General features: G+C 35.3%; 1 protein-coding gene across 3 annotated transcripts; it reads left to right on the forward strand.

Moving 5' to 3' along the window:
- Nucleotides 1-1,104: 1,104 nt before the first annotated feature.
- Nucleotides 1,105-8,848, forward strand: LOC111783944 (uncharacterized). 3 transcript variants are annotated; one of them, XM_087116960.1, is made up of 3 exons: nt 1,105-1,386; nt 4,530-5,709; nt 8,520-8,657. In XM_087116960.1, exons 2-3 carry the CDS (start codon nt 4,674-4,676, stop codon nt 8,621-8,623), a joined length of 1,140 nt encoding a protein of 379 aa, XP_086973086.1. In that variant the 5' UTR covers nt 1,105-1,386; nt 4,530-4,673; the 3' UTR covers nt 8,624-8,657. The 3 variants fall into 3 exon arrangements, with proteins under 3 accessions (XP_086973086.1, XP_023520535.1, XP_086973087.1); XM_087116961.1 differs by lacking the exon at nt 1,105-1,386 and adding an exon at nt 3,409-4,166; XM_023664767.2 differs by lacking the exon at nt 4,530-5,709 and having other exon boundaries at nt 1,151-1,386; nt 8,520-8,848.
- Nucleotides 8,849-13,722: the final 4,874 nt, after the last annotated feature.

The raw sequence follows: 13,722 nt of genomic DNA on the forward strand, positions 1-13,722 counted from the left end.
CAACTCATTCTTCAACAAACATGCGATAACGTTTTGGTCTTTTTCCACTGCTTGGAAGCTCACGACTTCATGTTTTATGTCACTCTCTGAAAACTATTCAACAAGATATGTTTTGCTTACGGTGGGGTTTTAAATGACACATCTAGAAATCATTGGAACTATATTTCCAGGTTTGTCTTAGAAACAGCAAAGATCATAGCCTTATTGTCTTTGGTCTCTGTTAGTTGCACGAGACGCGATATCTATTTTCGGTATCCAAGCCTCTTACAATTTTTTTTCAAGTGTCGAATGAATATCCCTCTCCATCCAGATCGTGAGTTTTTGTGAGCTCCAATCATACTATATGTTCTGATGAAAAAAATTAATTTACTATTGATTTTAGTATTTTGAGTATTTCTTAGTAGCATTTTAAAGCGTTCCTATTAGACATTAAAGGAAGAAATGATGACCAAAATAAGATTTAAAGAAACAGGGTTCGTGATGGTAACGTGCATCTCCTTCAAAACTGCCTGTAGTGGAGAGGAGAGGCAAACTGACTAAAGTTGTCATTTGAAGCTTAGTTTCCACATGAGTTTGCTCAATCGGCAAAGAAGAACTTCACTTAAGGTTCGACGAATACGTATAACCGGATGAAAAAGTGTAACAGCTCAAGCCCACCACTGGCAAAGATTGTTCGCTTTTGTCCGTTATATATCGCCGTCAGCCTCACAGTTTAAAAATGAACTGTGAAATCCATATCGGTTGGAGAAGGAAACAAAACATTCCTTACATGGGGTGTGGAAACCTCACCCTAATAGACTATTTTAAAATCGTGAGATTAACGGTGATATGTAATGGGACAAAACAAACGATATCTACTAACAGTAATCATGATCGTGTCAAAATCATGACATCATATGGTTTAAAAAGTATTACCGTGACACCTCGCAATCCATGCAATTGCAAACACCATATGTTTCTACGTGATAATTTTTTTTTTTTTTTTTTTTTTTTTTTTTTTTTTTTTTGAGATTTTTGTAAAGGAATTTAATTTTTAATGACTAAGAAATTAATTAATTTTTTTTTATTTAAGTTTTTGATTTTGGGTGTTTTTGAGCACTTTTCCAAGAATTGAGCCCATTTTCGAAACCTAGTTTAGTGGCTCGGCTAGGTTGTGTGAAGGGCACCAAACGCGGCCCACAGCCGTCGCCTCCCTTGAAAGCAGAATCCGGTCTAGGGCTCTGGCAAATACAAAAGGGCTGTGGTTTATAGGGTTTAGCAAGCTCCCAACAAATGGATTCATTTTCATCGCCTTCAAGCGGTTCTTCTTCCCAATTTTCGCCCAACGAATTCAGGGACCAGCTCAAGACTCAGCTTGCTCAGGCGTACGCCGAGGAGTTTCTTGAGGTTCAAGTTCTCTCTACTTGTTTCTTTTCTTCCAAATTTGTTGGTTGAGTTATCGATATGTATGTGTATCTGGACCTCTTAGAGTAGTCGGTTTAATGAATGCGTTTCGCTATTGCGTGTTATGTGACGGTTGAAATTAGAGAAATCAATTAGTAATTTCTGGTTTTGATGTTTGGATAGCGATGCGATCTGGCTTTTAACGATGAGATGTAGGAATTAATCGATGCCAGTTTTTAGGCTGTCGATTTTGTATTTTGGATTTTGGAGTGTTATATCGCAACATCAAACGGAATCGTTCCCGTTCTGTTTTCTCAGTTCTAGTTCGAACTTGTTTTTTATATTCTCATTTTTTTTTTCTAATTGAAGATGTAGAAATATTAAGTCCATGTGTTCTAGAATTTCTTTTTCGATGAGTCATTCTATGTGAGTATTAGTTCACAAGAATCTTATAGTTTTGTGCCTTAAACTTGTTTTCGATGAGTCATTCTAGCTGATTTCATGTTGAGGTTAACATAAACTGCTAGAAGGGGGCTCTCTCTCTTGTTGTGATTCAGAGTTTCTTCAAGATTAACACACGAGGAAGAGTTAATGAAGGTGGAAGTGGATGATTATAAATAATTTCTCGAGGTTTTGAGAAACAGTCGTGGTTGAACCTTTCTTGCCCTCATCGAAAACTAGAGATGACCACCAGACACGGACTATAGACAAATAGGCCATTTTGGGATTTGATGGGACAATCGTAGGTCATTTATCCGTAGGAAATGCTTACAAAACAACTGGAAACTTGAATGAACGTGGTTCCATATTATGGGGGTGGATGTAAAGGTTAGTTTGGTTATGCACATTGCACATTGATGTCATTATACACAAATCATGATCTTGAAAGGAAAAATAATTTTACTTAGTCCTGGAAAGCTAGTTTTCCATGAAAAGTCACTAAAGGAAAACAAGGGGGAAAAAACTTATTTTTTTTAATTATAAAAAGGGAACTATCCTACCTTACTTTTACTGAGCCCTCTCTTTCACCTCTGGATTCCCAAGATTTCTTCTAAAAATTTGAATTTCAGCTACTATTGAAGCCCAACTAGCATTGATCTACCATAGGATCTTTGGACTTCGGCATGCTAAAGATACTAGGGAAGGAAGGACATAAAGGTTCAATGTTCAGGCAATGATCCTTCCAAAACAGGGTTTTATTACCTTTGCTCTCCTTTGTCTTACACTACTTATTAAAAAAAATTGAATGCACTCCGAAATATGGAACTAAGAGCCCTTAAAATGATTGTGCTTTCAATTTCTCTTGCCACTTGTTTTTGGAAGCTATCATCTCTATAACGGACTGATTTGGAAAATAAATAAATAAATAAATGTAGACATTTAATCTTGTGGAAAATCACGCGATTTTCGGCGAGGTATTTATTCCCATTTAGGAGCGTACAAGTATCGTGGTTTTATTGTGTAAATATCTTGTGGACAAACGACGACGAAATTGCACGAAGTTGGCACCGGAAATCTTGTCGAAAACGAATGGGAAAGAAACGAGGGTTTTCGACTGCACTTTCGGACGGAGAAGATGAAGAGTTGGGTCAGTCATTCAAACCCTACCCGTTTCGATTTAGCCCACAAGTTCTAAGCCTAGGCGAACCAACAGCCCACGTCGTTTTAGCCTTCAACCCAGTGGCCCAACAGTCGCGACCCATACCCATCGTGCGTCTAAGTTGCAAGTTTGTTTACGTTGTCCAGCCCAAAGGAGGTCTAGTCCATTCAGTTTCGGCCCAACCTGACAGCCCGTGTTTTCCTTCAATGTCGCACGTGAACAACTCTCAACCATGACTCCTTTCAATGCATCCTCGGCTCGGCTTCAACGCATCCTTGGCTTGGCTTTATCGTTTTGCTCCACTCAGCTTTATCGTTTTGCTCTGCTTAGTTTCTCGGCTTAGACGGCTTGGTATACTATTATATATCGATTTCTAGGTTTTCGATCATTATGAATCCATTTTTGACCTTATCTAAGTCATTTGATTTTTGTTTACAAGTTTAATTAGCTTAGGAGCTTATATTGGAATTAATCATGATGTGCAGCTAAGTTAAGTTATTAGTAGGCCCTAAGTAGTAAGAGTTAGGTGTTAGATTATAGTTTTGAGACAACTACCAAATTGTTAGTGACTTCAGCCAAGGCCAACCAAGTAAGTGACCTTACTATTGGAGTTAGCCTATTGTTTGATGTATGATGGTGCATGTACCATATTATATGTGTTATGCTTATGTTGTATGATGTTTATGTGATCTTTGTATTAATATGAGACGTATGTCACGTATGCATGTAAACCCATAACACTACTTCTATGAATGAATTGAAACGCTATGAAAGAAATGTTATGTTTTACATTTAAAGTTTTGTGATGGAACATGAGATGTTTGTCATGCATACTTGTATTATGTCATGAAAGAAAAGAGAAAGGAAATGAAATGTATGTTATGTCATGAATGTAAATCACAAGACCTCATGCATGTTTGTATGTCATATGTATCGGGATACTTCCCCATTATGTTATGTTAGTATGGATGCGTACGTTCGATATTATGTATGCCATGATATCATGCGAACCTTTTTCTTTTTTTGGCATCTGGTGGCATGTAATGCGTTGTGTTCGACCAAGTTGAGCCCAGGGGTACGTATACAAGCCCGTCTGGTGGGCCCATGTGTGCATACGTGGGCCGTGTGTGGAAAAGTACCATACATCCAACCATGCTCGAATTTCATGTTTTGAATTGATTAGGCAAGTCCATACCCTTATTTTAAAGATGTTTATTATGAATTTCTGCAATTATGATTTAAGATGTTTAGGTTAAGAGAATTAGGGAGTTACAATTTGGTATAAGAGCCCTAGGTTTTAGATTTGGTAGAGCATGCTTCCAGGGTTCTCCAACAAAAAGTACTGTCACCGTTTGGCATGCTTTTAAAGGATAATTGTTTAGTTAAATGATGCATGCAATATGTTAGTTTTACTACGTTATGACATGTATAATATGATGGTTATGCTAATGTAAAGATTGTATGTATGTGTGACATGTATTTGTAGGATTGTTTATTGAAGCCTATTAGTTAAGTATGTGACTTAGTAGTTACGTGTTTTGTATAGAGTATGCCACCTAGAACACAAGGTGGAGAAATTTGGGGACGACCCCCACCTAGGGGTAGAAGAAGTGTTAGAAGAGGTCGAGGTTCGGAATGGGATAATTCTGTAAACTAGCCCGATGTAACTGTGCCACTCCCACCACCAGCGATGCCTCAAGCCGCACCAAACCCTACTGCTGCTCTAATAGAAGCATTGCAAGCTGTTGTGCAAATTATGATGACTACTCAACAGGCAAATGCTTCATCATCAACTAGACAAGCAAAGTGTTTGCGAGATTTCAAGAGGGTTGACCCTCAAACCTTTAATGGGTCTTCAGATGATCCAACTGTGGCACAATTATGGTTGAGATCTATAGAGACCGTGTTTGAGTTGATCAATTGCCCTGATGATCAGAAGGTGCGGTGTGCAACATTCATGTTGCGTGATGATGCAGACTTATGGTGGCAATCCACCAGCGAGATTATTAATCCTGAGGGATGTGTAATCTCGTGGGCGGAATTCAAGGATGCCTTTATGGAAGAGTACTACTCTGAGGACATTCAACTTCGTATGCAACAAAAGTTCACTCAACTGTGTCAAAGGGGGCGTTCTGTTACCACATATGCTAGGGAGTTCATCAGAATGAAACATTTTGCCCCGGAGTTGGTGAACACTGACTACAGAACAACATGGTCGTTCGTACGTGGGTTGGACAAGAGGATCCGCCATATTGTTGAGGCGATATCACCTGCTACCTATGCTGTTGCCTTGAGAGCAGCTAGGGCCATGGAGGGAGTTGAAGAATCTCTTGAACCCCCTCCACCGATAGTGAAACGAAAGCGACGTCATGACCAAGTTGACCGTCATGATCCATTGCCATCAAAGCCACAACGACGACCTGACAGACAGTACCGTGATACCAGGCGTGGTCAACAAAGAAATGGAAGCCGACCAGATAATAGACCTCAGTGTAATGAATGTGGGAAAAATCATTGGGATCGATGTTTGGCCCATACCAGAGCTTGTTTTCAATGTGGAAAGGAGGGTCACATAGCTAAAGATTGCCAAGGAGGTTGCGCGAATGATTCTGGAAACCAACAAAGGAGACTAAGCATAGCGGATCGTCCTACTCAGAACTATCCTCCGACAAGAGCTTATGCCTCTATTGGCAAGGATATTGGGAATTCTGATGCAGTGGTGACAGGTACACTATCTGTTCTTGGTTACCTTGCTTTAACACTATTTGACTCGAGATCTACACATTCATTTATATCTGTTGTTTTCGTTAGTCAAGCAAAATTTGTATTAAAATGTAAAAATTTGTATCAAACATTTGTTGCATGAATTCTCTGTTAGCACCTCGACAGGGGTGGACTTGATTGCTGCTTATAAGGTAAAAGATAGTCATGTGTTAGTATCAGGAGTTAACCTAGAGGTAGATTTAATGGTAGTTCACATGATTGTATATGATGTTGTGGGAATGGATTGGTTAGTGGAAAATTATTCTAGCATAGACTTTTATAAGAAATAAGTGATATTTACGACACCGTCCAAGACCAGTTTCAAATTCAAGGGTACGAGTTTAGGAATTATGCCTAAAGTGATATCAATGATGAAAGCGAAGAAGTTGGTTCAGCACGAAGCGTAGGTTGTACTAGCTAGTGTCATGGATACCAAGAAGGAAGAAACTCCCTTAGCCACAGTCACAGTGTCAGTTGCAAATAAATTTTCTGATGTGTTCCCAGAGGATTTGTCAGGAATTCCTCCGTCACGAGATGTTAATTTTGGAATAGAGTTGGAACCAAGTATGCTCTAAGGCCTTGTTTTGTATGGCACTAGTTGAATTGAAAGAATTCAAACACAACTACAAGACTTGTTGGATAAAGGATTTATTAGACTCAGCGTTTCTCCTTGGGGTGCGTTGGTGTTATTTGTCAAGAAAAAAGATGGTTCGATGCCCTTGTGCATTGATTACAGGGAGCTGAACAAGAGAATGGTGAAGAACAAGTATCTTCTTCCACGCATTGAGGACTTATTCGATCAGCTCAGGGAAGCAACAATGTTCTAAAAAATTGACGTTCAGTTGGGTTACCACTAGATCAAGATAAAAAATGAGGACATATCGAAGACAACTTTCAAAACAAGCTATAGCCATTATGAGTTCGTGTTATGTCATTTGGACTCACTAATGCCCCTATAGTGTCCATGGAACTGATGAATTGAGTGTTTAAGAAATGTCTTGATATTTTTGTCATAGTATTTATAGACAATATCTTGGTATACTCGAAGACAGATCAAGAACATCATATGCACCTGAGAAAGACCCTGACAATTCTGAGTGAAAACAAACTGTATGTCAAGTTCTCGAAGTGTGAATTTTGGTTACGCGAAGTTTCATTTTTGGGGCATGTGGTATCTGAGAAGGGTGTGTCAAGGTGGAAGCCGTTACCAAATGGACTCGTCCAACTACTGTCATTGAGATACCTAGTTTCTTAGGATTAGCTGGTTACTACTGACGTTTCATTCAAGACTTTTGCCAAAATAGCCGCCCCTTCTCAGGATAAATCTGGCTAAAGTTAATTTGCCATCTCTAGACAGGAATAAACTCTTCCAAAGGTCCAATTTCCTACACGCTTACACTTTCTCAACAATTGGTTCACAGAAGGACTGCTTCCGATTCCCTCCTAAAGGCGAACCTAGTAGGAGAAAAGCTAGACGCCAGCCACATGCTCATTACTCAACCGTTGCAACCACCTCATGTTCGGAGATTTTTGAAAAAGCTAACATAGGACTCTTTGAAAGGAAGATGGAAGAATGGGATAACCTTTCAACACTAAACCAAAATCTTGATTCTGTAATCAAACTTCAGGGTTTTTCTCCACCGAGTCTGCTTTGGTAGCTCTGCAAGCGTCGGTAATGAGTGCCTTTTGTAACTATTCACTAGGTCACATTTTGCTAGATTGGAAGCCTTTGCTCTAGGCTGCACCCTTTTATAGGCTCTGTTTTTGTATTATCTTGTATTCTTTCATTTGTTTTCTCAATGCAAGTTGGTTTTTTATTAAAAAAAAAAAAAAAAAAAAAACACAGATGGAAGGGCTTCCAAATCAAGTGTTTGGATGCGTGCCTATCAGAAGGACGTTGGACCTATATTGACTTTGTATAACTGGTGTCTAACACGTCAATTGCACTAATAAATGTCCAATACGTGTTCAACAAGTGTCAAAGTGTTTTTCAGACATGGATACTCTAACGAACTAAAGTGTTCATGCTTGTTAGCCTAGAATGATAAATGGACAGATGGCCTCTGCAACATTCTTCACATTTTTACCATGTTCTTGAACCTTAAAGATTAATGTGAGGAAAGTTATGATTTGGGTATCTATATTTGTGATCCGAAGGTGTCACAACCAGGTATTAGACAAGCCACTGAAGGGGCTAATCGCCCTGCTGACTTCAGTACCCCATATGCCTCTTGGAGGAAGCCATTACAAAACTCATTGGGAACCTGCTGTATTTAGAGTGGAGAGGGGACTGCAAAAGTTGAATGAAATACACATTGGGGTTCTCGGTAGTTTGCACCTTGTGTGTTCTTTGTAATATCTTCTTGATAATAATTTTCTAGCTTAACAGTAATTAGCATGTAATCCTTTTCTTTAAGTCGGAGGTTCAAATTCCCATATTCACGAGCCAGTCTCTGGCTCTTTCTCTTGCTCTCTCTAAACTAGAATTAGATTTTCCCCCGTTTTCAATTAATTAAGAAACATACTTAGGTGTGTCTTGGGCTGTACCTATCTTTTTGCAGCCCACCTAGATGTCCGACTACGGTTTGTCACGTGACAAACTCTTCTTTCTTATTCTTTTTTCGTACTATTTTTGAATTTTTTGCTGAAATATGATTTGAGTGAGCTGCAAAAAGATGGGTTGAGCTTAAGATAGACCAAAGTAATGCTCCTATATTTATTATCTTCCCTCAATTTGGGCAAATTTGAGTTGCTTACTCGCACTTTCTCGCAGACCTTAAGAGTGAAGTGCTTTGCCAAGTGCATCACAAAGCCAGGGTCAAGCCTAAGTGGGAGCGAGAGCAGTTGCATCTCCAGGTGCATGGAACGCTATATTGAGGCCACCGGCATCGTCAGTAGAGCCCTGTTTAAGACACCACACTGAAAAGAAAAGGTTTTGCTGAAACATTATGAGGTCCAGGTTTGATATTCCCCGTTCGATATTTGTTATTTAGTTTTTTAATCTTTCTCTCTCTACTAGATCACATGGGTTTATAGTCCGGATCCACTTGAACACTCTAATATCTTCTAAGACACGATCTTATCGTTGAAATGTTTTTGTCATTCTCCTTTCTCTTTCTCGTCTTCTTTCTAATCAGCCCCACCACTGATCAAAACACCTCAACAGCTTTGACAAACTCCCAAAACTGATCAGTATGCATTGGTCGGTCGGTTGGTTTCATAATCATTCCCAAAATTAACAAAGACTTATTAAATACAAAATTGACCCATGAAACACTAATAAAAATTTAAGCACCTTTAACAAAGGTTAAAAAATATACCATATAGTATAAAGTAACCGACTATTTTAAATTAAGTTGTATATTTGTGCCCTTTGACATACTAAATCAACAAGTAAAATATTCATAACATTCAAAATTAAAATTAAAGTTTATTTAGATAAGATAATTTATTTGTTAGTGATTATCTACAATTATCTATTTAGAAAAGTATTTGATTTTTACTTGTCAGAGTCTATCTGTAATATACTTTTTAAAATAAAGTATTTGAGCACATTGTGTTGGATAAGTTATTTATACACTAATATTAATGGGTGGGATACTACCCGATCTACATTAAACACTCTTTGTGTTGGATAAGTTATTTATACACTAATATTAATGAGACGGTCTTTTTAGACATATCTCGGTTTCATTAGATAGTAATATTTTATCCACCGTTATATCATGACGTTTACATATTTCTAATATTAGATCATGATGTTTTATATCTATAGTCTTGATTACATTCCTACATGAGAAAATACACCACTTTATTATATAAATACTTAGATCCATATATCATGATGTTTACATATCTCTAATATTAGATCATAATGTTTTGTATCTATGGGCTTGATCACATGCATACATAAAGAATACACCACTTTATTATATATTTACTTAGGTCTGTATAGTTGTGACGAAGTACAAAATTAAAGCAAAAAGTTCTCTTTCATATCTTTAATTGTATAATAATAATAGTGATGATATCAAAGGCACCACTAATTTAAAATTTTAGATATCAGTAATGACAAAAATATCATGATCTCGATCTTATTGATTTGTAAGTAAAATATGGATAAAATGTCAAAACCAAATCACATTTTTAAAAAACAATAAATCGATTTTTAATATTTAAACAATAAACAAGTATTTTTATATTTTTTTAAATAAAATTAAATAACATATTTGCATTAGCTATATTTTCTCGACATATTTGAAAAACGTTAATTAACCCCTTATCTCGATGAAAATTTATTAATGTGTAGAAATAATGCCAACCAAATTATTCACATATTTGATGAAAATTTATGCTTATTTAATAACATTTTCATTTCTTGTTGTTTTTTTTTAATAATAAAAAAAAGAAATTACGTTTTTTTTATTGTTGAAAGTTGATCCATTTAGTTTGAAGTAGCGGTTATTTCGCAAAAGCAATTGTTGTAGTTTACTAACAACTCGTGTCGAAGAATAATTGTTTTCACGTTAACATGATCATTGAAAGTATGTCCTGGCTACCTACTATCACGTTCTCGTAGTTTCAATTAGAAAGAGATTCAATCAATAGAAACTTACTTTTAGACATTTAGATAAACTATTCTAAAAATAATTGAGTAACAAAAAAAATAAAAAAAAATAAAAATAATAATAATAATTTAAAACCTAAAATAAAAGTATTAAAAAGTCTAGGAACTAAGATATAAATATAAGATAAAGTCTAAATGTTGTTAGATTAAATTGAGGTTAGAAGAAAAATATTATGACGTCAAAATAAACGCAATATTGTTGACGTCATGTTACTATTGCTAGTCATATCTGAGCTGGCGATAAAGAACGTGGAAGACAAGGCGAAGGCCCTATCTCAATCAATTATTAAAAAAAAAAAAAAAATGTCACACTTTTTTTTTTTTTTTTAATCAATCATCTTATTTCTTTCTTCGTTGAGATTTTCTACATTTAAGACAAAATAAATTAGGTACGGCATCTCGATAGAGATGTCCATGAGGCCACCCCTATTTCGATCTCTGTGAAATTCTCTATTTATTTGTCTCGAGAATGAAGCTGAAATTTTAGTAAATTTGTGGGAATCGAATTTTGAATAATGAATTATTTCCTGTGGTATATAGATAAATATTTAAAAAACTATTTTTTAAAAAAAATTAGGAGTAATTTTCATATTTTTAAATATAATTTCTATTAAAAATGAAAAATATGATAATAAATATAGTAATATTTTAAAATAAAATAATTTCTAAAAATTTAAATTTCAATAATAAAATTAAACATTTAAATATATATATATATATATATATTTGTGTGCCAACTTGTTTAATTTAAGTTAAATAAGTTTATATTTGAAGTCGAAAATTGTTTCACATGAAGTTTTGAAACTTGCGTTTATACTTTCTAATTAGTGATTAGACATCGTTTTTTCATATTGAAAACATGTTCGATTCCTGTAAGTGATAGGTATAATCGGTTTCTTACCTTTCGTTTTGACTCGTTTTAACTCGAGCATTCGAGACACGTTGTTTACAGTGAAGAATAACGAACAAGAATAGAGAAGGAGATTAGGTAATTTCAAAAGGAAAAAAAGAAACTCTTCCTTATCCGTTTAAACCAAGGTAGTCTAGAACGAGTCTCTGACATTTCTTTCTTAGCCGAACCTAACATTTAATGGACTTTGAAAGCCATCATCAAACTTTAGGTGCACTTTTTTTTTTTTAATAGAGTTATATTAAATAAAATTAAAAATTTGAATAATGAATATTTATTTAGAAAAAAAAAATTTCATTTTTTTTACCTCTTATTTTTTTTGTTTTTGGACTTATTCTAATAAAAAAAAAAATTCCATGTTTTTAATTATTTTTATAAATTTCAAAATGTACCATTTATTAAAAATAATTATTTTTACATTTTTGGAAAATAAATAACGACTATTAATATATCAATATGAGTATAGTTCAATCATATTTGTATAATATATTTTATAATAAATTTTATAATTATTTAAATGATTATTAATATTAAAAAGTTGGATAAATGATTGGGATCAATTATAGACTTCATTTTATGGTCAATTTAAAACATTGAAAGATCATTTTCATAATTTTTGTTTTTATTTTATTCGATTTAATAAATGAGGATAGGGATGAACAATGCATTCTCCATATTTTATTATTATTATTATTATTATTTTAATATATAGTTTTAAATTTTTTTAGATTTTTTTTGTAATATTTAATTTTTTTATAATTTATGTGACTTTAGATTTCAAACTCGATCATTATTATGAAAATTAAAAATATTTAATGTTTATTATTGACGTTAGTGATTCATTATAATTTGTAAATAAAAATAATTTAAAAAAAAATTAATAATCCACCGACCCAACGTGAAAATAAAGAGTTGGGTCGGGTTTTATTACAAACCTTATTCGAATCATTCCAAGTGACCGATACAATTAATTTGAAATAAATTCTATCTCAACCTAACTCGTGTAATGACACTGATAGAACATGCAAAATTAAAAATGTGGCAATCTTTTCCTGCAGACATGCATGTGATACAAGAAGTCAAATTTCTGTTCTTCAAGAGGATTCTCTCTCTTACATGCAGACCCATCAATAACTATCCATTCATTCTTACTTGATTCAGTTGGTTTATGTACTCTTCCTTTACTCTATTGAAAAAAAGAAATGTATGATTAATTTGTAAATCGCATCATTTTTTTAAATTTTTCGTTGAAAACAAATATGAAAATAAGGGCCTCCATTCGAAAAATTTGTGAAAAATGCCACCTGATCTGTAGGCGGAGACGAATTATGGTAATTTGTTCCAATCCGAGACATAAACAATGTGAAAAATGCAACTTTTTCTATCAGTATAGCTTATTTCGGAATATTTATAGCGTCTTTCTTCTATAAGCCCGCTAAATCCTACTTGGGGAGATTTGATTCATTCCGTTCGCTTTGACCGTTAAGAGTAGGTAACCCGTTCCGTTCTCTGTGTCTTTGTTTCTATTGCATTCTACCATGGGAAGGTTACAATTCTGAAGATGCGGTACTAATTAGCGAGCGTCTGGTATATGAACATATTTATACTTCTTTCCCCATCGAGAAATAGAACGAACTAATCCTAAGGCAAAGGGGCGAGAAACTCAACGCCACTATTCTTGAACAACTTGGAATTGGGCCTTCCTTTTTTTCGCACTATCACGGATATGAAAATGAAAATAATGGGCAAAATTGGATTCAATTGTCAACTGCTCCGGGGTTTGAAACCAAACTTCTCCTCAGGAGGATAGATGGGTCGATTCAGGTGAGATCCAATGTAGATCCAACTTTCTATTCACTCGTGGGATCCGGGCGGTCCGGGGGGACCACCTCGGCTCCTCTCTTCTCGAGAATCCATACATCGTAGTGGCTCCGTTCCATGCCTCATTTCATAGAGAACCTCAAAGTGAACCGGTAATACGAGGATTTTGAGTCCTCTGCTCTACTAACTGAGCGATACCGGCCATTTCTGACACATTATCTTTATTTATTTTCATAGCAAATTTGAACCGGTAACATGAAGATTTTGAGTCCTCTGCTCTACTCGAAAAAGCGATTCGATTGATGGGATTGAGATTGATATTCCAATCTTTCTTCTTCGAACGTATTGATTTGACCCCATAAGCGGGACCGCCACCCCATAGCATGTTGCCACCAGAAGCAGAACCCCATATTTCCTTTTTAGCATCAAAATGGGTAATGTCATACTCGTGTAATGGACAATCCAAAGATGAAGGCAACATAGATGTCGAAGAAGAAGAGGATAAAGATTTTGGAGTGGGCGATTCCAAAAGCGATGTTCCTGCTACGCTAAATGGAGGAAAGAACGAGAGCACGAGACGAATGAGAAATAAAAATAACAAACCAATACTTACCACAT

The sequence above is a fragment of the Cucurbita pepo genome, chromosome 13 (assembly GCF_057944985.1).
Source record: "Cucurbita pepo subsp. pepo isolate OVF chromosome 13, ASM5794498v1, whole genome shotgun sequence".
NCBI lineage: Eukaryota > Viridiplantae > Streptophyta > Magnoliopsida > Cucurbitales > Cucurbitaceae > Cucurbita > Cucurbita pepo.

Bases quoted from the DNA above. Each gene is read 5' to 3' on its own strand.
- LOC111783944 (XM_087116960.1), top strand. From the start codon at position 4,674: ATGCCTCAAGCCGCACCAAACCCTACTGCTGCTCTAATAGAAGCATTG. The intron at 5,710-8,519 runs GTACACTATCTG...ACTTTCTCGCAG, and splicing joins TTCTGATGCAGTGGTGACAG to ACCTTAAGAGTGAAGTGCTT.